The following is a 23,752-nucleotide window of genomic DNA, read 5'->3' as shown; positions in this document are numbered from 1 at the left end:
AGAAGGTAAAATAGACAACAGAAAAGGTTAACACAACCAAACATGGGACGATATTTTGTTGCAGGAAAAGGTGGTGTTAAGGATCCGAAATGACAACAAAAGATAATGCAACAAAACCACAAGAAGATAGTAGGCATAACAGGTAATCTTGCCATTGATGCAGTAACATGCCCAACTTCCGCTGAGGAAAAATATTGGGTTGCTGAACTAGTAAACATCAACCTGATTATAGGAAGGAAGAGGAAACAAGAAGGAAATGTTAGTTTATTGCAAAGTGAATCTAACTTCCGTGCAATCAAATAAGACTTTTGCTGAAGCACAAACTGGAAAAACATTCGGACCTGGTCAAATGGTGGTCAAATCAATCTTGCTTCCCAGATAGCGTGCTACTCGAGGATTAGAGTTTGTGGTATTTTCCTTTGGAAATTAAATATGCAAAACAATCTATTTATTAGAAGATTTATTCTTTTATGGTATTGCATCAATTTCAGTAATGATCATCATTACTTAATCCATTAGAAGAAAACCTGCATAATTCCCAAAATTTTATTTCACTGCCAAAATAAATTGCTTTACTATGATAGATATCCAAGACAAAACAGGAAAACAGAAAAGAAAAGGTAGAGAGACAGTAGTGCATATGAAAGAAATCTCAAATGACATTTGGGCTTTAATAAGCTGAATACAAATAATTGGATTCTTATTTCATACAAAAATATTGGCAATGCCTATCAATCTCTGATCTCATTCCAATAACAGATTGAACTTCTAATGAACACTGGCAACATGAAAATAGCCGTCACTTGAATACAGAAATGAAGCCTGCGAAAGGAATTACAGATTCAAACAGATATTTCTGCTACCCATCATTCTTATATCTATAAATTACAAATGGAAAATAATTGACGACAACAAAGTTGAAATAACCACAGGGACCATTAAACCTGCTTGCTTAGGAAGAGACCTGTACACTGCTTTACAGTATCCTCAGGGCTGGTAACTGGGAATAGAACAAGAAAAAAGTTCACATTACCATGATTATAAAATTAAAATGGCAAAAGAGGAACATTGACATTGATATCCATTTAAAAAGCATTTGGGTACTCAATGAAAATGAAACTGTTCCATCTCAACTTGCAATATTTAATCCATTTTGTTTTCCATAGCATTTAAAACAAGTATCCCCTGTTTTATGTACAAAATCATTTGGAACGTTATAAGAAAATATCATCAATTTTCTTTCTTTTGTTGATGGATTCATTTTCTTTGGTAATTATCCAACTTTAACAAATGAGATAGATGCATGAGGATGCTGTCGAAAACAAAATGAATTGACTTGATTGAAGATTTTAGATTTCTTTGCAAATGGCACCATATTAACAATGCATTTGGTTCTCTGGATGCTATGGCAATAGAGAACTCCATGGTGTATTGAACTGCAAAAATAAGCTGAAATATAGAGCAGACCTGTGTGCCCCATGGTTCACTCTGATTCATATATCTCATGGTCATTTCCTCCCTATTCAAACAACATCCAAGCCCTTCCTTTAGTCCCAACAGTGTACCAAAAACTAGTCAGCAAAATAAAAAATGAACTCATACAACACAACACAAGACATCACTACAGGGAATCAAACCTTCAATAACAAGTTAGTGTCACATGGCAAATACCATAAAAATAAGTGGATTTCATGAAAATCATCCACATATCTCAAGCAATAAGTCTTGTCCCAACCTTGAGGGAAAACTTGTTAAAAACATGCAAGCATTAAGCCTAAACATAAATTCAACTGCAATGACTTATTATCATTTATTTTATCACCTTAAGAATCATCAAAGCATAAAGAAGGAATAACATTCACTCACATCAAAACTTATTTTTCCCTCAATGGAAAAGGTGAGGTTAAGGTGAGCAAATTTCTCACGGAGCACAGAAACCATCTTAGGTCGTATGTTCAGAACCTGAATATAATTTTAGTATAGTAATTTTCAAGAGGTCCAATATCAACCGTGTTTCTTATAGAGACCCAGGTTTTGAACTTAATCTTAATCACAATTTAAGATATTGTACCTTGTCATATTTTTCAAACTCATCCCGTTCTTCCTGGCTGCAGTTTTGGCCAATTGGTGATACATTGAGCAACCCGCTTCGGAATGCTATAAATGTTCCACTAAAGAAGAAGTTGAATAAGAAACGGACTCAGAAGCTTAACATATATGGATAGTTGCAACCCGTGCCTGCACTTCACAAACGTCTCTATTGCAATATCCAAGTCAGCAATGTAATGCAGCCCAAAATTAATAAATCCCTGCAAATCATTTAAAAATGTCATATCCATAAACTAATAATGTACCATAAATGTTTTTTCCATATATAGACCAAGCCTACCATCCAATGGCTACAACCAACATAACTTTTTATACCTAAACTGACTTTGACAACAACAAAAAAAATCAAAAAGTTTGCTCTTCTTGACCATACTATAAACAACTTGGAAAAAAATTGATGTTTCTGACAAGCATGTTGATCTGTAATCTTATTAAAGGATGGAGAGAGGGGCATATTTTGTTGTTTCTACCCTTGATAGTGTAATAAATATATGAGCCTAACTTTTCTAATTTTATGGTCCCTTTGGCTTCTTGCAAATTACATTTTTATTTTATTTTTTTTTGGATAGGTAAGTTAAAGAAATGGATCTACTTAATTTGACTAACAAAATGGCCTCTGATAGGGCCGCATGGAGAAGAAGGATTCATGTAGCCAACCCCATTTGATAGGACTTAAGGCTTGGTTTGGTTAGGTAAGTTAAAGAAATTCAAACTTGGGTCTTGCCTCTAAGTTGCTAGAGTGTCCCCTTGGGGACTTGGCTTTTCGCAAATTACTAATTAATAACAATGCAGTTTGTTTAGTGAGTTAGTGTGCCTCCTTAGGATGTAGGAAAGAACAGGAGAAGGGTCTGACCTTAAGTTTTTCTTCTCCAAGATATGATCTCAAGCTCTGCAGAATTACGAATCCAGGAAAAAAAAAAATTTTAAAAAAAAAGGTAAGCAAAAGAACAAAAAATGGAAAAGATAACAAAGTGGACCCCAAGTGTATAAATATGGCTGAAGGCAACTTATCTTCTGCAAAACATATTAAAATTACATTCCATTGCTCAGGAACTTTAAGGTTGTTCAAGGAGATGAATTGGCAGATTTAATTTAAACAATATTAATAATGTTAGCAAATATTTATTGTTTCTCTACCTTTTTCAGACGTAAAATGGTTCAAAAGAGAACCTAAAGAATCTGTTGTATCAAGGCATTATTCAATAGCATTTTCCATTGAAGAGGCCAAATTATAAACCCAATTTTCCTACATTTTGTACAATTATGTCTAAAATATTCAATACCTTAGTTGTTCATAAGAACACTGTGAAGAATTGTCAACATATTTATAAAAGTATCATTTGAATCTTGGGCTTGAGATAAATAATTTCGGTATAGATTTAGACAATACCTGTGTCCCAATGAGCTTCCCAGCCTTATAGGCCACAAGACCATTTTGCGCAAATAAATAATCATAGTCATAGTCATTTATAACTGCAAATATAGCGAACATGGAGTAAAAAGTCAAGCAGTCAGACACAATATTACTTCTAAAGAACTTTTGAAAGATAGAATGTAGGAAGACAAAGAAGACTAAAACGGAAAATGAGCCAGTAAAGTTTATACTGATCAAATCATATAAACAATGTGATCACCCACAAGGCAAGAACATACAATTCACAAAAAACAATATCTTGTTTGGTTTCAGAAAATTGAAACAATTTTTCAAAAAATTGAGTTTTTTTGTTTATTGTGTTTTTTTTTGTTTTTAGTCAAAAATTTTAATATTTTAATAATTTTTTATTTTTTATTTTTTAGATGTACATAACCTAAAATATTTAATTTTTGTCTTTGTGGATGCAAAGTTGGGACCAATTGGGGATTGCATGTATAACTAAGAGAGAGAAAGAGAGATTGTCACCGCTTGAATGTTATTTTACCCTTTTTCTCCACATCAAGGACTCCAAATATCTACAACATAGAGTAATCGCCATGAGATAGGTGATGAAATCAAGAAAGAATAACGTCTTAAATATGAAGACTTTCTCCAATCAAGTAGCTTTAAATTGTAGTGTTGTTTCACATTCCGTGGACAGCAAATGAGCAAAATTTATTCACGTATCTAATTTATTTCCACAACAAAGGCCTCATATCCATCCATTCAAGACTAAAGCCTAGTATTGTCTACATAGTTATACAGCTATGAAGTATGGGTACTTCTACAAACATGCTATACCCATACTAGGTACTCACCAGCATATGGTATTTCTGCATACGTACCGGGGTACACGAAACACATACCCAAATTTTTTCTTCCCAATTTTTGGCATACCCAGATGTACTTAATATATACCCAAATTATACCATACCTCAGTCGAAACACTATTTTCTTCTACTACAGAGATAAAATTTCTTTCACTAGATTTTATTTTTATTTTTAATTTTATGCTTAGCATGATTATAAAATTAAGCTGTGGTTTGTAAGTTATTTAATATAATGACATTTAATTTTGGTTTATACCTTTACTTTTGACATTAAATGTTAATTGTAAGTTGAATTTTAACAAATTAAATCATTTAATTAATTTTTGTATTACTCCAAATTAAAAATAAATATTTTTTTACGAAAGTATCAAGCCGAAGCCGTACCCGTGCCCGTACCCGTACCCGTACCCTACTTTTTTTAGATTTTACCACATCGACATACCCGTACCAGTACCCGTACCGTTCTTCATAGTTATACAATATTGCATTTTCCTATTAGTGACCATAATTTCACATCCATTTTGTGTCACCACCAACTATGTTCCAGCAACTATGTTCAAGTCATCACAAAGACACAACATGGGTCTTTTAAGCAGCATGGACAGACATGGGACGTCACCAGAGTCCAACATTGAAACTTAGTAGTGACTCATCAAATCATAAGAAAATAGATACACAACAACAAATAAAAGTACTATTACATGGCAAATCGCATAGTTTATGATTCACAAATCTAATATACTGTGGTACTAACTTATATTGCCTTCTCCTTTAATTAACTATCATTTGTGCAACTTAATGCTTAAGTATTTTTGTTCAAGTAAATCAGAGAAATTAATGACTATGATAATTGCCGTAGCCTTGCAGTCACTAGTGTGAAGTTTCTGGAGAACATCGTTCAATACTTGCTGCACTCACTTCTGTACAGGTTGATAAGAAAAACTAAGGAAAGACATGCTTCTAGTATTTTTAAATTTGATACTTAACACAGGTTTTAATCAAGTGTGACAAGCCATTGCAGCTTTGGAATCCAATCAGGAGCTGAGCATCCTGTTATAAAACTTTGGAATGTCAGGTCCCCAGTTTGCAAGTTCCAAGTGGTAATATATTTCTTTATTTTATTTTATTTTATATTTTTGGACATTTGCAATCATAGCCTGGGGAGGGGGGGAACCTTGTCCATGGAAAGACATGAACCCTTGACCTCGATGAGAGATTCAAGAATTCTAGTCAACTGAACTAGTCCTACTTGGCTATGTATACATACTGAAAGTAGGCATATCAATCCACAAATAATAATCAATCATCTATCAATTTCATAATTGATTTGCTTCTAATTGGGCAATATGTGGATTTAGAGTGTCCTCACACTTGTAATGGGATCGTGTAAGTTGTAATTGAACTTTCTAGTAGTGAATTATATAGATATTTAATCATTGATGATGGCAGAGACAGATATAGCAGAATTTGTGTCTGGCGCAAAAGTGCAGATTATTATAATGACTTCTCTCTCCACCCACACCCCACTCCTTATAGGTAATTTATCATCCTCTTTTAAAATATGGTCAAATTGAAAAATTTTGTATAAACCTTTGATATTTCTTCATGATTAAAAATTTTCTCTAAACTAGATGAAATCAGTAACACAACATTTAAGTTCTGCGAGTCACATATTGGCCAGCATCAGGACATGTTGCCCAACTGTCATAAATCATGAAGTTTAATTTGTGAATAAAGAACACCTTTAAAATGTGTCCTACACAACTCCGGAAGTGTGAAAAGTATTGGCATTTGACACACACAAATCCTTGTTAAAAATTTGTTTTGTGACTATTTTATTGTTCAAATGTATATTGACCTTCACTCCATGGCAAATTAAATTTTAAAAAATATATATGTAACAAATGATTTTTCAGTTCAAATGTCAGAAATCGAAAAAGAACTAGACAAAAATGTCATACTTAAAAAGGCCTTTCAAGCATGGAGACAAAAAAAGGATATTCATATTAAAGATCAGTAGGTTACATAAAAAGTGAAAAATACTTGGTAACTAACCTTTTCAGAAAGATTACAAACCTTCAATCTCAGAACCCTGAAGAAATTATGGATTTTAACCCGTCCACTGTGAGCAGGATGCAAACAGTGAGATAAACAATTCTTGCATCGCCACCAACTTAAGCGCTATTGATATTAACACAAACTCAAATGCAAGTAGACAAACTCAAGAGAGAAAAGAAAGCATTTCAGTGCTGCATGTTGAAATTAGGACAGAATTAAGCATATTTAGATACACATGGTCTACATCTTCAGTTTAGTGAAGCCCTACAGTATGTTATAATAGTCACAAATCACAATAATAATAAAAAAGTGTCAATTTCAGAACCCAGCAGTTGGAAGAAAATTGAGCTCACATGTTTTAAAATTATGCGTAAAAGAAAATATAAAGAGAAGAAAAGCCCGTTATGATAATGATTAATAAATTTCACCACAACAGCAAGATTATCCAGTGCAACGAATATACAACATACTGATGAGGATAAAAATATATATATTCACAGAAATACTCATTATCAACTTTAATTATAACCCTACCAAGGATTTGATATATCTGAGAAAAATGGAAGAAGCAATAACTTATGCTTTTAAATCAAATAATGGAATATCAAGAATAATTTGATTTAGCCACCAAAAAATCCCTTATTTGCATCGTTGGCATGGATGCAGCGTTAGTTCAATGAAAATATACTTTTTAATAAACTCAAATAAAAATCACATATACAAGCGAAAGAAAGGAAAAAGAAACAGAATAGAAAGAACACATGAAATGAAGGCAGATAAAATGAAAAAAAAAAACAAGCAGATCACTCATCCATGACTCAAATACCCTGTTCAATAATCTTATGCCACAGAATGAAAGAAAATTGATCACATTTAGGGACTAGCATGAAGTAGGTAAGGTGGCATGAAGTGCCAGATGAACAACTCAAGAAGTTTTGATCAGAAGTATATTATAAATAGTTCCTTATAGGAAAATGAAGCCATACATGACAATTATTGCATTACAGAGATATCACTAAAATTAAAATTTCATGTCGTCAAACCTGGAATCAGGATTCATGGATAGAAATGTATCCAGAAAGTCCACAGCTTCTGAACTGCTTAAATCGAAGGTCTAGCAAAGAAAATATATTATCCAATTCATCTTCTTTCCAATTGACCAATTAAAATAAAATTGAGAGTAATCCATTAATGATGAACTAGAATACTGAATAAAAAAAGAGAAATTTCGCTTCGAGAGACAAAACGCTAACACCCGAACGAATTAGATTTTGGAAAGCATGTTTTGAAACATGGTACATTTTGTTCCAAAACCGTAAATTTAATGATCTCAAAAGGTTTTCAAATATATTTCCTCGAAGGTTTTCTTAAGAGGAAAATAAAATTTACAATTGAACTAAAACCTTAGGTAAGTAACGTTTTGAAAGGATAAAACGCCAAAAATGGGTCATAGACATCAAATAAATAGGCAAGCACGATAGAGCGCTCTTGACTACAGGAACACACAGCATGCATTCTAGATGTTACATGAGCACCCAAAAATTCTTCTTCAAAGGCATATGTAAATTACAAGTCTATAAAGCTCATTTTCAATTTTTCATCATTTTAACCAGAAGATACGAAAGCATGCTTCATTTTTTTCTTTCTAAAATGTCTTATACATTTATGTTAAATATACACACACCCAAAAAAAAAAAAAAAAAAAAAAAAAAAAAACCTACTGAGGATATGATATAAAACCATATATTCAGCATAGTAATACATCTAGATTTCTAAAAAAAATTGACAGAAGGAAACCTTCCAAATAACTATTTTACCACATACAACAATGAAGAGATATGAATCTATCTGTATTTTCACCATATTATAACACAACAAAAGTATTCATATATAAATCATTTAATTAAAAACTCACTGATTCCACCCTTGCCATTTCAACAGTATATAGTGAGGGATTTTCCTGCAAAGCATGCAAATGACAAAAAATTAGGGTGGACTCCAAAGAAGACTTCAAACTCCCCCCCACAGAGAGAGAGAGAGAGAGATGCAACTTATTTTTGTAAAACATGCAGTATTCTACTGGTTGTTTCCATCATTCCTGTGAGTCTTCCAACATATCTCTTGGACACAGAATACATTTGCATAATTTAAATAAGAAAAAATGCTAAAGACAGCCTTGGGGCTGTCAACAGTACCAGTGGATGTGTAAAAAGTGTATCCAAATTTGTGAAAAATCTGAATACATGCGTGAAAATGCTTTGGGATGTGTAAAAAATACATTGAGAGTTTTTTGGCGTTTTCTTCCCCTTATTGGCAGCCCATTGGGCTGTCATTAGCATGGCTCTTTAAATAATGTAGCATTATTATTTATTAGAAAAAGGCTTGTTTAGAAGTTAGTAGACAAGATGAACAATTTACAAAAATATTCCAAGTACATATGAAAAAATATTAAAGAAACCAATGAAGCTAAAGTTGCATTCGGGAAAGTTCCTGGACAGTTTTCTAAGGCTAGGCAATAAACACTCTGAACAAACACAATGTTGCCAAACAACGTATATACTCCCTGGAAGGAGCAAGGCATATATGGCAAAAAAAAATACTCTTCCATCAAACATACAACGGAGAAATGAAGGCTGTTAGAAATTAACCACACAAAAAGCTCATGTCTAGGCAAGATTCACCATACCTCAAGGTTACAACTGTTAAAAGAACCAGGCAGCTGGAGCCTTGAGTACACTTTGCTTGGTGCTCGCAAAATTTAGATTGTTGAGCTAAACGAACAAAGTTCAAGTTCTATGAATCAACCCAATTTGAAAGAAATCAAACTAGGCAAACCAGAGTACACTAAAATATTTTTAGTAATGCATGTGAAAGAGTTGAACTACAACATGACAGGTTGTGTGAATTTTTGTCCAATTCCAAATATCAGGCAGGTCATTATGCTAATTTTACTCCTTGAGTTTTGTTAAAGCTGATGAACGGACAAAGTGAGAACCCATTCTAATGTACCGTGAAAAAAAAATCCCTACTTTCCCACATTTTACCCAGAAGTCCCTATTCTTTTGACTTTCCGACAACGTAAAGCTTATCCAAGATTAGGAACTCAGTCTTTTGTCTGAAAACTTTGAGCTGAGCTTGAGCAAGATTGGCTTAGCTCTTGCCAAGTTTGAAAACATTCTACTCCTCAAATACTCTTCTTCCCACAAAATTACGACCTTAAATTTCATTTCAAGGGTATTTTAATTTTTCATGTTCCATTAATTAACAATTCATTGTTTACTAAAACCATAGAAAAGAAACCAATTAACATAGATAGAAGTAATACTATATTTACATTTTAAAGATCTTTTCAGGACTCCAGTTGAGATGGAAAAATCTCCTTGCTAGAACTAAAGGAATACAAGACCTTTTACCGGCACATTAGTTTTTCCAAGACTTCTCTGCTGCGTTTTTCACCTCTATTTATTCAAATTAATCTGTGATCCTTTCTCCATTTTGTAATATATAGATTAATCAATAGTCATTAATAAAAACATTAATTCAACTTATTTATTTTGGAAGAAAGGAATTATAAGCGTTAAATGGTGTGCTTCAAGGCCTACACCTAATACATTATGAGATTCCAATGAGACAATGTAAATTCCATCATTGCAACTGCATCAAATATTCTTGGTCCATCGCAAAAAAGGCCATCAAATTAAGTTTAAGAGCTCAAATCTAGCACTGCATAGAATGTTTGAATGAAGTACAAGATTGTAATAAATTATGTATTATTGATTGATTGATATCTTTCAAGATTGATTAATTACAATTCCTATACAATCTATATATAGAAGAAAATGTGGTAGTAGGTGTAGTGGAGGTGATAGTGGGTTAGGTGAAGTGGAGTGTGTGGTGAAGTGGAGGTAGGTGAAGTGGAGTGTGTAGTGGAGTAGGTGAAGGTAAAGATGGGAAATTCTAACAGCCCCCCGCAAACTCAAGGAGGAGAGAAACTAACCAACTTGAGTTTGGAGAGAGTAACAAAACATGAAAATACATAAAAATAAAAAAGGATAGGAGACACGGTATGGTCGTGTCAGACGGTGGTGAAGACACTGTATGGGGTGTCATAACGTTGTAGAGGACACTGTATGGTGGTGTCAGACCGATGTAGAAGACAGTTTATGGGGTCATGTCGGACCGTTGTAGAAGACAGTTTATGGGGTCATGTCGGACCGTTGTAGAAGACAGTTTATGGTGTCATGTCGGACCCTTGTAGAAACTAACCGGAATCTATGTCGGGACAGTTTACAGAGTCTTGTCGGACCCTTAAAGGAGCTAACCGGAATCAATGTCGGGACAGTTTACAGAGTCTTGTCGGACCCTTGTAGAAACTAACCGGAATCTATGTCGGGACAGTTTACAGAGTCTTGTCGGACCCATAAAGGAGCTAACCGGAATCAATGTCGGGACAGTTTACAGAGTCTTGTCGGACCCTTAAAAAGTTGCACCCTCAAAAGGTGTGCCCAATTTTGTCAAAAGGCGTGCCATCAAAAGGCGTGCCCAATTCATCAAAAGGCGTGCCATCAAAAAGGCGTGCCATCAAAAGGCGTGTCCACTTTGTCAAAAGATGTGCCATGAAAAGGCGTGCCAGTTTGTCGGGCGGCAAGAGGCGCGCGATACGCGTGGCTGCCTCGGCTATTTAACCAAGACGAAGGCTGAGGCTGAGGCATACCATTCTGAAACCTCTGAAACCAACCCTTCGCTGAAAAAACTCTGCCTCTGCGGAGAGAGAAACTGTGGAACACTTTGTTGCCATTCTGTCACCAACCCTTCCGAACATTACCAGTCTGAAATTGCTATTTCGCTGAAACACTTAGCAACCCAAAAACATGGCCTCTTCTTCCCGTCCAGCTACCCAGAACCTGCTCACGCTCTTTCCAGAACTGAACGAGCCCACAAGAGAAATAACTGGTGCGGTGGCCAGTGAACCTCAACCAAACACCTCTGGTTTTGCTCCATTGAACTTTCCGATGCGGTCGGTGGAGCAAAAAATGGCGGTGCAAACTGATATTGAGGCTAATCAGTATACTCTGAAGTCATGCGTGGAAACCATGACGGCGGTCACAAATTTGTCGAACCGGCTGCAGAGTAGGACAAATGAGGTGCAGCATTTAAGCGCCCAGCTGGCTCTGCTCCAACGCATGTATAAGGATGCGCGAGCAGAGATAAGCGTGCTAAGGGCAGAAAACAAGGAGCTGAAGCGGAAGGCCACCGTGATGTTTCGATTTGGAGGTCCACCATATGCTGCAGTGGAGGAGTATGGGGGAGTGAACGTGCTCGGTGGACAAGGAAACACGGAGGCAACACCGTCAAGGGCCGCCCAGGACGGAGGCAAGAAGAAAAGGCCGGCGGAATAGGCGAAGAAGTGATGGCGGTGGGTGGCCGTCTGCAGAAAAGAAAACAAAGCTTTCGGTGTTGTCTTTTGGTTTTTTTTTTTATTTTTTTTATTTTTTTATTTTTTTTTTTATTTTTTTTTTTATGTAAAATTGTGATCGGGGTGGATCCCTGAGAAAAATAAAATATGGACTGTTGTGCAAATGTGTAAAATGTTTTTTTTTTTTTTTTTTTTTGAAAGATATATATATAATAATAATAATAATAATAATAATAATAATAATAATAATAATAATAATAAGAATAATAATAATACAAAGAATGGGTCAAAGTGGGAGGATGGAAAGAAATATTATTTTAGAGGATGGTGGAAATATATTGGTGGAAAGATATTATAATAAAAATATATATATATATTAAAAGAAAAGAAAAGTGGGAAAGAACGTGGGTGTGTGTGAACCTGGTCCCTCGGCTGCTGCAGTGTGGTGATATGTTGTTATTTTATTTTATGAGGGTGGCCTTGAGTGGAGATAAACAGAGGTGCTTCAGATGAAAGCAAAAACATCCCAAAAAGAAAAGCAAAAGCAAACCAAACACGCCATCACCCAACCCTCTCTCTCTCTCTCCAGTCATCAATTCTCAGTGTTATTAGACTAACGTTCATCAACAGTCGAAGCTCAAAAACTCTACTACCATGGCGGACGCTTCCAACCACGCCAGATTTCTTAACCCATGGGTCCTCCATCACCAGAAATTGGGTCTCGAGCTCAAGTGCCCTCTCTGCCTCAACCTGCTTAATCGACCAACCTTGCTCCCCTGCAATCACATCTTCTGCGATTCATGCGTACCGAGATTGACCCATTTTGGATCCGAATGCCCTGTCTGTAAACAACAGTACTCTGATCGAGATGTAAGACCAGCACCTTACATGGAAAATTTGGTAGCCATTTATAGAAGTTTGGAGGCTACTTTCAGCGCCAGTCTCTTTCAGTCTCTTACTTCTGATGGTCCTCTCTCTCTCTCTCAAAAACAGACCAAACTCTCTAAACTTATGGAAGAAGATGGAGAAGACTTGACGCCATTTTGGCTTCAAAGCTCCACCAATCGCCGGCGCCGCCGATGACTTAGGAGGCGGTTTGGAGGCAGCGGAGGAAGGGGGAGACGAAGACACGGTGGAGCGGCAACCGTGGCGGCCCCAGATGCGGCCGGACCACCAAGACCTGGAGTTGGAATCTTCACCCAGTCCAGGGCGTGATCGCGAGTGCCGAAGAGAGGATAGAGAGAAAGCAGAGAAGTGAAAATTTGAGAAAGATCGGTTTCGAACTCTTCGTCACTGCCATTGAAGAAGAAATTAGAGAAATTTGGGTTTGTCCGGCGGGCGGCCAAGGCGAGATTGCCGCCCGCCGGGGAAGCGAAAAATATTAGGTTCTAAACCTGCTCTGATACCATGTAATAAATTATGTATTATTGATTGATTGATATCTTTCAAGATTGATTAATTACAATTCCTATACAATCTATATATAGAAGAAAATGTGGTAGTAGGTGTAGTGGAGGTGATAGTGGGTTAGGTGAAGTGGAGTGTGTGGTGAAGTGGAGGTAGGTGAAGTGGAGTGTGTAGTGGAGTAGGTGAAGGTAAAGATGGGAAATTCTAACAAAGATCATTTTTGCCAACCTAAACGCAAGATAAACTATAAAAGCCAAAACACATGGAGCACGAAAAGTGACCTGTTTGGACGCAAAAGTTTTTGCAAGCAGCATGATATCCCCATAGGAATGAGATGTTTGTACACTTATGTAACCAATCAAGACTCAGCCATCCAGGATTCAATCCAAGAGCAGACTAGAGATATGTTGTCCTGCAAACCAAACAAGTCAAGTCTTAGTTCAACTTGTTGTAACAGAGTGAGTTAGGTAAATATTTTAGTTAGATATTTTGTAAACTTGTGGAGTGTATATAAGGTATTGTATCTCTGAGTTTTCGATCTAACGAAAATCATTCAATTTCAATAACTTCTTCATGTGTAACATTAAGAGAGGTAGCTATAGCATGGCTAGTCTACATATATCCATCAGGGATGAATTGATAGATTAAAAACACAGTATCCACAAATAACTTAGAGAGAATGATATGTATACTCAAGGCAGCTCAAGTGGCAAATCAAGACAAATCCAAAATGGAGTGTGCTGTTAGATAATGTAGAAAATTTAATGTATAAAGAGAAATAGAGAATTGTATAGATATTGATTGTATTATTGATAGATGTATTGATATGTTACAATGATTCCTATATATAGAAGAGTAGGTGGTAGTAGGTGGTAGGTGGAGTAGGTGAAGTGGAGGTGGTAGTGGTGTAGTGGGTTAGGTTTAGTGGAGTAGGTGAGGTGGTAGTGGTGTAGTGGGTTAGGTTTAGTGGAGTAGGTGAAGTGGAGGTGATAGTGGTGTAGTGGGTTAGGTTTAGTGGAGTAGGTGAGGTGGTAGTGGTGTAGTGGGTGGATTTTAACAGCCCCCCGCAAACTCAAGGGGGATAGGAACTAACCAACTTGAGTTTGGAGAGAGTAACAAAACAAGAAAATACATAAAAATAAAAGAGGATAGGAGACACTGTATGGTCGTGTCAGACCATTGGTGAAGACACTGGATGGTGGTGTCATAACGTTGTAGAGGACACTGTATGGGGGTGTCATAACGTTGTAGAGGACACTGTATGGCAGTGTCAGACCGATGTAGAAAACAGTTTATGGGGTCATGTCGGACCGTTGTAGCAGACAATGTTGTGACAGTTTACGGAGTCTTGCTGGACCCTTGTAGAAACTAACCGGAATCAATGTCGGGACAGTTTATAGAGTCTTGTCGGACCCATAAAGGAGCTAACCGGAATCAATGTCGGGACAATTTACAGAGTCTTGTCGGACCCATGAAGGAGCTAACCGGAATCAATGTCGGGACAGTTTACAGAGTCTTGTCGGACCCATGTAGAAGACACTGTATGAGTGTGTATATAGGCTGCCCAAAAGATATACATGTAGATATATATATCGAGCCCGCAAAAGTCGCGCCCTCAAAAGGCGCGCCCATTTTATCAAAAGATGTGCCCGACAGAAATCATCGAGCAGCGAGCCATCAAAAGGCGCGCCAGACACGCGGCGATGCACGTGACCGACAGAACGCGTGTCGGCCTCTTCGTCAGGGTCTTTATAAACCGAAGCGGAGGCTGAGGCTTGGAAGCATAACAAACCAGTTGAAACCTCTGCATTCTCAGAGAGCTTGTCTCGAAGAGCTGCAAATCTTGAAACACTCTGTAACCAACCCTGTCTGACAGTACCAATCGGTAATCGCTGCTTCTCTGAAACACTTAGCAACCCAAAAACATGGCCTCTTCTTCCCGTCCAGCTACCCAGAACATGGCCTCTTCTTCCCGTGGTCTGCTTACTCTCTTTCCCGACCTCAACGAGTCCACAAGAGAGATAACCGGTGCGGTTGCCCTTGAACCTCAACCAAACGCCCCTGAGTTTGCTCCGTTGACCTTTCCTATGCGGTCTGTGGAGCAAAGAATGGCAGCGCAATCAGATATTGAGGCGAATCAGTATACTTTGAAGTCATGTGTGGAAACCATGACTGCGGTCACAAACTTGTCGCACCGGCTGCAGAGTAGGACAAATGAGGTGCAGCAGTTAAACGCCCAATTGGCTCTGCTCCAACGCATGTATAAGGATGCGCGAGCAGAGATAAGTGTGCTAAAGGCGGAAAATAAGGAACTGAAGCGGAAGGCCACCGTTATGTTCCGATTTGGAGGTCCGCCATATGCTGCAGTGGAGGAGCAGGGAGTAGTGATCGTGCCCAGTGGAGTGGGTGCGGGAAACACAGAGGCAGCACCGGCAAGGGCCGCCCAGGACGGAGGCAAGAAAAAACGACCCGCAGCAGAGTAGAGAAGCAAAATCCCGCCTGTGGATGTGGTTGTTTTGTGTGTGTGTTTTTTTTTTTTTTTTTTTTTTTTTTTTTTTTTGGTGTAAAATGCTGATCGGGGTTGATCCCCGGCATGAAGAAATGACAAGTTTGTAAAATGTTTTTTTTTTTTTTTTTTTTTTTTTTTTTTTTTGGGGAGGGGGGGGGAGTGTTGTGTTGAAAAAATAAAAATAAAATGAAAGAAAACAAGGGAGAAAGAAAATAGATAAAAAAATATGTATAGATGGATTATATGAAAAATATCGGGGTGATTGTTTCAAAAATAAAGTGGGGGTATGTAAAAAGGAGGAAAAGTGATTTGGAAAAAATAAATAAAAAATAAGTGATTTTAAAATCAAATGGAGGAGAGTTTGAATAATAGAATATAATAAAAAGAGATATATATATATATATATATAAAAAGTAAAGAAGGTGGGGAACAACATGATAAGGGTGTATTTTAAAATGATAAATAAAAGAAAGTTGAAGACAACATGATACCGGTGTGTATGGATGTGATAATGAGAGTGAAACAAACTTGGTGAGTGTGATTAAATAAATAAAAGAAGAATGGGTGTGCTTTCCTTAGTGCTCCTCTCTCTGCCTTCAAAGTCGAGATTGGTCTCTCCAAACGAAGGCTCAACATTCAAATCATTGTAGTCCTCTGAAAAGGTTCTAACCATGTGCCACAAAATTGGCCCCACCATTATTTGCCTGATAGATAGATGGCTGGAAGCCCTTGACAACACCAGCACCACATATGGACAAATGCATACACACACAATCACAGCGCTGGCACCACCGATGAGTATGGTGGATAGCCTCCTGTGGGCCATCTCTAACACCTCATCATCTCTATAACCAGATACTGATATTAAACAGAATGTTAATATAAATATCAGCAGCCCATAATCGTATCTTGCTTTCATTCTTGGAAAAAATCTTATGAATGTCACTACTGCAGCTAGTATGAAGACGAAAAACCCAAGTAGTATGGGCTCACATATTTCTCCAGAAAAACTAGCAATTCGATGAGCTCCAACGCCAAGAGTACCAGCAAGCAGTGTTGCAAAACCCCTATTTACACCCCTTCCAAGTGTTGCACCCACAGAGAAGTCAAAGACAACAACAATAGTAAGAACAGCCCACATTGCAGAGACACCAAAACCATCATAGAGGGTCACAGTAGTAGAACTAAAAGGTTGAGAAGGTGGTGTAGAGAGAAACCGAAGAGAGAGTTGCCGAGAGAGAGAGGTTGGCCTCTTCATCTCAGAGAGAGATGAGAATGGTTGATCTTTGTATGTAGAGAAGTCGCCTCTGGTGGCGGCGAACTGGAAGCTATATGTATTGATAGAGATGACAGCGGAATAGGTTGAGGTCCGGCGGGCGGCTAAGGTGAGGTTGCCGCCCGCCGGGGAAGCGAAAATACTAGGTTCTAAACCTGCTCTGATACCATGTAGAAAATTTAATGTATAAAGAGAAATAGAGAATTGTATAGATATTGATTGTATTATTGATAGATGTATTGATATGTTACAATGATTCCTATATATAGAAGAGTAGGTGGTAGTAGGTGGTAGGTGGAGTAGGTGAAGTGGAGGTGGTAGTGGTGTAGTGGGTTAGGTTTAGTGGAGTAGGTGAGGTGGTAGTGGTGTAGTGGGTTAGGTTTAGTGGAGTAGGTGAAGTGGAGGTGATAGTGGTGTAGTGGGTTAGGTTTAGTGGAGTAGGTGAGGTGGTAGTGGTGTAGTGGGTGGATTTTAACAGATAATCATCAAGCTCACAAAAATAGGATTCTTCTCCATAGTACAAAGAAGTTCTAAGAATCAACCATTGCAGAGCCAGAATCAACCATTGCAGAGCCAGAAACGTCCATTAAACAATTCACCACTACTGTCAACCTCCAATTATACATAATTTACACTAATAAACTTGTGTAATACACAAAACCAGATCAAGTAATTTATAGTTACCAAATTACAAATAACATAATGAAAGCAGAAACCACAATAGTTAATTTTTACAAAAATCTAATAAATGACCGCTTGCATCACTAATACTAAAATTCCATAAATGCTAATAAAGTTAAACAATTGATTCCATAAATCATAATGTATAATATTTTCCTTCATTAAAACCATAATGCGAATAATGTATAATAATTTTTAGTACATAGTAACATTATTTTTTTATTTCTTTTACGTGAATGACTATATGAATCTCAATTTGTTTAATTAATCAATTATTAGGCTTTTATACATTTACATATATATTTCAATTTACATTTTCAAACATTTCTATTTTATCTTCATTTCATAAAATATTTCCGAGATGTTTTTGTTTCTGTACTATTTGAAACAATACACTAAAAAGAAATTTTGATCTTTGTATATATAATATTACTTGAAATCCAAAGACCAATAATCATCAATTAGCTGATTCTTCGTGCACAAATGCGAAAAAAAGGGGGGGGGGGGCTTTTCCACACACAAATGCAATAGACATAACATCACACAAATTCAATTGCAATATTTACGATGTTAAACATCCACTGGTTCTGAATTGCTTAGGAGATTAAGCATATGAAACACTAAACATGTTAACAATATACGAAAAATTAACAAATTGTGTGTAATGTATAAGAATATACTTAATACTAAAATATCAACTAAAGCCAACAAGGCAGCAAAGATTAATCAAATAATGTCAACTCACCCTCTGAGCAAAATGGGCATCATTTTCCTACTGATTTTCAAAGGGTAAAACAATAGGAAGATACTCTACTTGTACAATTTAATGAATGACTTCATTCAACTTTTTACGACATACAAGTTATTCAGTAACCATAATTCAAATTATAATATAGTCAACGACACATCATATAAATGCATGTACATTTAAGCTGATGAATAATCAGTATTGATGATTTGCGAGAGTGAGTTAGTTATCAAAAGAAAAATAGCAAATTGGGGCATCACTATAACAACCTATATATATGAATTGCCACCTCATACACCATACTACCCCAAAAATTTTACAAACAAAAATAGTGGGGGAAGCCAAGCTCAGTATATTTTCAGTATATGCAACTATAGATAAATAAAAAATCATTCAACATACCTCCATGAAATTGTGAAACTCTGAACATTCTAAACATGAGTTTTCCCAAAGCTATATTTCCCCTAAACAAAATGAAAGGCCATATGATGCAAGTTAGGTAAAGATATTACAAAAGACAACACCAAAACGGTTTCAACTAAAGAAAATTCTTACCAGGATTGGTCAAAGTGTACATGGGGATAGCGAACAATCACTGGATGGACAGGATATCCAAGGACAAATGCACCAAGTTGGAAAGAAATGAGAACTCTTCCATTTGTTGAGGTTCCCTTGAGAAATAAAAGCAGATGAGGAAATCTATCGGAAGAAGCCTCTCTTTGTATTCAGATCCTTGAAAGCACATATCTGTATCAAATAATCCCTTGTAGATTGATAAAACTTAGGCCTCGTTTGGCAAGAGGTTATTTTAGCCAATTAGCCAAAAAGTTACTAAATTAGCCAAAAAGCCAACAACCCATACCAAAAAGTCAAAGATTCTCTTTTCTCTCTACTTTTTGCACATCTTTTCGTAATTAGCCAAAAAGTCATCCCAAACATACAAGTTTTTTTTACCTACCTTTTTAGCCAAATAGCCAAAAAGTTACTAAATTAGCCTGTTCCCAAACGAGGCCTCTAAATTCTTTTCATACAAAAAATGTAACAACTCCAAGAATACAATTAAAATTGCTTTCAGTTTCCATATTTATTAGAACAACTCACCAAAATGAAATTTGGACACCTGATATGCGTATATTTGTTTGTAACTTTTAAAGTAGCTCTTACAACAACAAAAAATTTGTTTAATTTTTCTAAGCATTTGCAAACTACTTACATAATTTCACACCATTTCATTCTCTTTCTTCTTTCTTTTTTAACATGACCCTTATTTGACCAGCCAAAAAATTCCCCCTTCAACAAGAATTTGTACCAGCTTAATTACTTTCAATCTAACTTTTCCTAGTCACTATACAGGCAACAACTTAACAAACACAAAAAATAATTTATTAATGACTAGCCCAGAAAATCCCAAAAACTAAAGGTTTGGTTTTCATAATCAATTTTGAAAGATAATTTTCTAAAAATTTGTTTGGCTGTATATTCTAAAAATAGTTTTTAGAAATTTGAAAATCCAAAACTCATTTAGTTTTTAGAATCTGAAATAATTTTTAAAACTCTGATTGGTTTTAGGGTTTTCAAAAATAGTTTTTAAGTTTCAATCCGTATTTTATTATTTTTACTGAACTTCTTAAGTATTTTAATCAATGTTTTTCAAATTTTTAGATCCACTCAATCTACATACACCTAAAACGTATAAAATTTATTTTTAAAAAAAATGTCTAAAAAATCAGTAAATATTAACAAATATACAAATTTAATACATTTTCTTATGTATTTTGTATTTATTAAATTTCTTAAAGATTTTTAATTTTTAAATTTTTTTTTAAGTATATGTAGATTAGATAAATCTAAAAACTAAATAAATAAATAAAACAAATTAGCCAATATATTAAAAAAATACAAATTAAATTTTTTAAAACTATTTTTGAAAACTCTAAAACCAAACAAAATTTTAAAAATTATTTACTCATTCCATAATGGTCCTCCTAATTTACATTTAACATATTTTTTTTTATTATTTTCAAAATTATTTTTTATTAATTCAAAATACAAATTCATTTTGTTTTAAATTTTTATATGAATCTGAAAATAACTTCCTCATCCAAAAAAATTCGATTAACTTGAAAATATGATGTATTGCATACTTCAGTGATTACTCATTCAAAAAAAATTTGAAAATCGATAAGCAAAAAGACATTAAAAATTAGCAATGCTGGAAATCTTTTCCATCAATCAGATTGTTTGATTAAGCTTTCTAAAATCTGTAAAAGTAAAAAATAAAAAATAAATAAATGAAAATAAAAAACACTTATCATTTTTCATATGAGTTTCTATTTTTGAAAAAATATTTTGTTTTTAAAATTTGAAAATAATTTTTAAATGTTTATGTTTATCAAATTAGTTTCTGTTTTGATACCTAGCAATTTGACTCCACAGAGCTTATCACTCATCATTATCATCATCATCATCAACATCAACATCAACATCACCAAGAACGTCGACTTGAGGAATGTGAGCTAAGTGGCGCCAATATTTGCCTTTCCCCTTTTCACACTTCCCTATTAGTTTCCGACTTCCCCTGATCCACAATCTCTTAAGTGAGGGAGGCAGCCTTTGCACTGGTAAAGATTTGAGCCTAGGGCAACCATCAATTTCAAGTTCTTCAAGAGAGGTGAGGTTTTGAAACAACTTAGAAGATAGCTTCTCCAGATTTCGGAAATCCCAGATGTAAAGATAGATCAGAGAGGTGGGCAACAACAGCCTATCTATCAGAAAGCTAGAACCCACCAGATCTTCTTCTTCTTTGCTTGAAATCGACAGTGTTTTAAGAGAGGATAAACTGTGCAAACCAATCTTTTTGAAGTTGTTCCATTGTGAAATATTCATCCACAGAACTTGAAGAGAAGTAAGGTAGTTGATGGACTGCAATCGGTGTGGCAAGAGCTGCAAGTCCTTCAGTTTTTTGCATCCGGTGATAAACAATTGTCTCAGATTTTTGTGTGGTAAATCTCAAAGCAGGAAGGATGTCACTTTTTTTGTGTGGTAAATCCCATATTTTACTACGCAATACATTTACCCATTCCTCATCTCGTACTTTGCTGCATAAAAGGCCACCAAGTGTCCTAGCAGCCAGAGGCAAACCTTTACATTTCTCCACAATCTCCTTACCAATTGGTACAAATTTGGATATGCATCAATAATTGTATTCGCGAAGGCATGTTGTGCAAACAATGACCAACAATCCTCCTTTGATAGGATCTTAACGTCATGAAGTTCAACAGTTGTCATCATTCCTGAAACTTCTCTGTCACGCGTAGTCACCAGAACTTTACTCCCTTGGGCTCCATCATTGAAAGGTTTCTTCAAAACATTCCAGTCACTGTCTTTTTTGTTCCAGACATCGTCTAAAACAATTAAGAACTTCTTTCCAGCCAAAGCATTCTTTAGTTTAACTTGAGCTTGCTCCAAGTTATTAAAACTGCATGTTTGGGCAGTCACTAAATCATAAATTGCTTTTGTTATTCTCATAATGTTAAACTCATCTGACACACAGACCCATACTTTCAAATCGAAATGCTTCTGCACGGTTTCATGGTTGTATACCATCTGAGCGAGGGTGGTCTTGCCAATCCCACCCATACCCACAATGGGAATTACACCAACGTTGCTATGACTTGATTCATCCCCCTTACGAGCAGCTCAATTATGTGGTTCCAACAATCTTAACCAAATTAAGTTTCGAACATTGTTCAAAACTATTGTGTAATCTGGTATTGATGTCCTCAATCTTGGACCTCATTTTGAAATTAAACATGACAGAAGTTGGCTTGAAATTGTTACAACAAGTGGGGATGAAGTTCCATACCTTGCTGGAACTAGCTAAGTGTCGCAAAGCTTCGGTGGAGAAGTCGTCCACTAAATCATCCAAATCATATGCCAAATCCTGGAGATCGTCCAGCCACTGGTTCACGACTCGATCGGTCAATTGCTTATCCTCTACGTCAGTGAGAAGTGCTTGAAGAGGGTTGGTCCAATCGCTCAGCTGGGTATGAATGCCCTCGTGGCGGAGAAATTCCAACCACTCACCAGAGGCCATCTTTCCCAAGAGCACTTTGAGGAACGCACCGAGAAAGACTTCTACGATAGCCATTGATTCCAATTGCGGAAGGGAAGGGAAGGGAAGGGAAGGGAAAACCCAAATTAGACGCAAAGCAAAGAGAAGAGATTGTTGATTTTTCTTTAGTAAAAAAAAAAGGCTTTAGAATTTGTGAAACAAAACAAGACACTGGCCCGTTTGGTGTAGCTGTTAAAATAGTTTATAGATTATAACTTAACAGATTATATATTATAATTTTAATCAGAAATTGTTAATTTGTTTGGTGTAACTGTTGGATTATAGATTTAAGTTGCTGAGTAATATTTATTAAATAAGCTGTGAAATAGCTTTTTCAATTAATTTTTATTTTTTGTTTGTCTACATTTCTCATAAAAAAAAATAATAATAATCTATAATTCATTTGAGTCTTTTTTTATTTTCAAAAAAATAAAAAATAAAAAAATTTAAGAGTATAACCATAAATTAACATGTTCACAGTAGAAGCTGATAATCAGAAGCAAGGGGTGAGCAGCTTCTCAAAATCAACTTTTTTGAGTTAAAATAAGCTGTTAGAATCAGAAGCTGTTTGAAATAAGTTTAACCAAACAGTTCAAAATAATTTTTTCAAAGCTAAAAGCCATAAGTTGGCTCTAAAAAACTGAAACAAACACCCCCACTAATAAGTATTGGTTTGGGAAGAAAAAAGCCAGCTTTTTTTTCTTTTCTTTTTTGGTAAATTACACTGACACGCTTGAGGTTTATGTTTATTACAATTTTTTTACCTTTTGGAAATTACATCTCTCCTCTTGAGATTTAAAGTTTCATTACAGATTCTCCTTCAACAATTTAATTTTTTTAAATACCAATTTTGCCCTCATTGAGTAAATTACATTGACATCCCTCACATTTTAGAAATTACAATCCCCTCGCTAAGGTTTAAAGTAGCATTACCAATTGCCCCATCAATTAGTATTAGTTGGAAAAAAAAATTATTTGAAAAAAATTATTTGAAAAAAAAATTTGTTAGTAAAATTTTTAAATTTTTGCTTTAAAACCTATGTAAACTCATTTTTTTAATTTATGTTTTTTTCTCAAATTTACAAATTGAGACAACCATTTATAAACCAAAAAAATTATCAAATAAGTTTTTATGACATTTTTTAAAATTTTTGTAAATATAAATTGAAAACTGAAAATGAAACGGTTAC

General features: G+C 35.5%; 1 protein-coding gene across 20 annotated transcripts; it reads right to left on the bottom strand.

Annotated features, from left to right (window-relative positions):
• Positions 1 to 641: 641 nt before the first annotated feature.
• LOC114294801 (phosphomannomutase) lies at positions 642 to 22,726 on the bottom strand. Of its 20 annotated transcripts, XM_082899376.1 has the most exons (14): positions 22,314 to 22,708; positions 20,865 to 21,926; positions 19,004 to 19,195; positions 18,851 to 18,912; positions 13,516 to 13,646; positions 8,327 to 8,371; positions 7,455 to 7,525; positions 6,409 to 6,475; positions 4,029 to 4,059; positions 3,500 to 3,582; positions 2,963 to 2,998; positions 2,072 to 2,309; positions 1,468 to 1,519; positions 642 to 1,000 (listed from the first exon to the last, which is right to left on the bottom strand). In XM_082899376.1, the coding sequence occupies exons 5-12, from the start codon at positions 13,546 to 13,548 to the stop codon at positions 2,172 to 2,174; spliced, it is 504 nt and encodes a 167-aa protein (XP_082755502.1). In that variant the 5' UTR covers positions 13,549 to 13,646; positions 18,851 to 18,912; positions 19,004 to 19,195; positions 20,865 to 21,926; positions 22,314 to 22,708; the 3' UTR covers positions 642 to 1,000; positions 1,468 to 1,519; positions 2,072 to 2,171. The 20 variants fall into 20 exon arrangements, with proteins under 20 accessions (XP_082755502.1, XP_082755505.1, XP_082755498.1 ...); XM_082899379.1 differs by lacking the exon at positions 7,455 to 7,525; XM_082899372.1 differs by lacking the exons at positions 7,455 to 7,525; positions 18,851 to 18,912 and adding an exon at positions 9,098 to 9,204.
• Positions 22,727 to 23,752: the final 1,026 nt, after the last annotated feature.

Source organism: Camellia sinensis, chromosome 12 (assembly GCF_055761805.1).
Source record: "Camellia sinensis isolate YWXY chromosome 12, ASM5576180v1, whole genome shotgun sequence".
Lineage (NCBI taxonomy): Eukaryota > Viridiplantae > Streptophyta > Magnoliopsida > Ericales > Theaceae > Camellia > Camellia sinensis.
The sequence above is the reverse complement of the archived record's forward strand: the minus strand, read 5'-3'. Positions and strand labels throughout refer to the sequence as shown.

What these genes read in the sequence shown, in the direction of transcription:
- LOC114294801 (XM_082899365.1), bottom strand. Translation starts at nt 8,479, where the DNA reads ATGTTTTACAAAAATAAGTTGCATCTCTCTCTCTCTCTCTCTGTGGGG. An exon ending in TCCATGAATCCTGATTCCAG is followed by an intron (nt 6,476 to 7,454) that starts GTTTGACGACAT and finishes TCCTGCTCACAG; the next exon opens with TGGACGGGTTAAAATCCATA. An exon ending in TTGGAGAAGAAAAACTTAAG is followed by an intron (nt 2,310 to 2,962) that starts GTCAGACCCTTC and finishes AATGATTTGCAG; the next exon opens with GGATTTATTAATTTTGGGCT.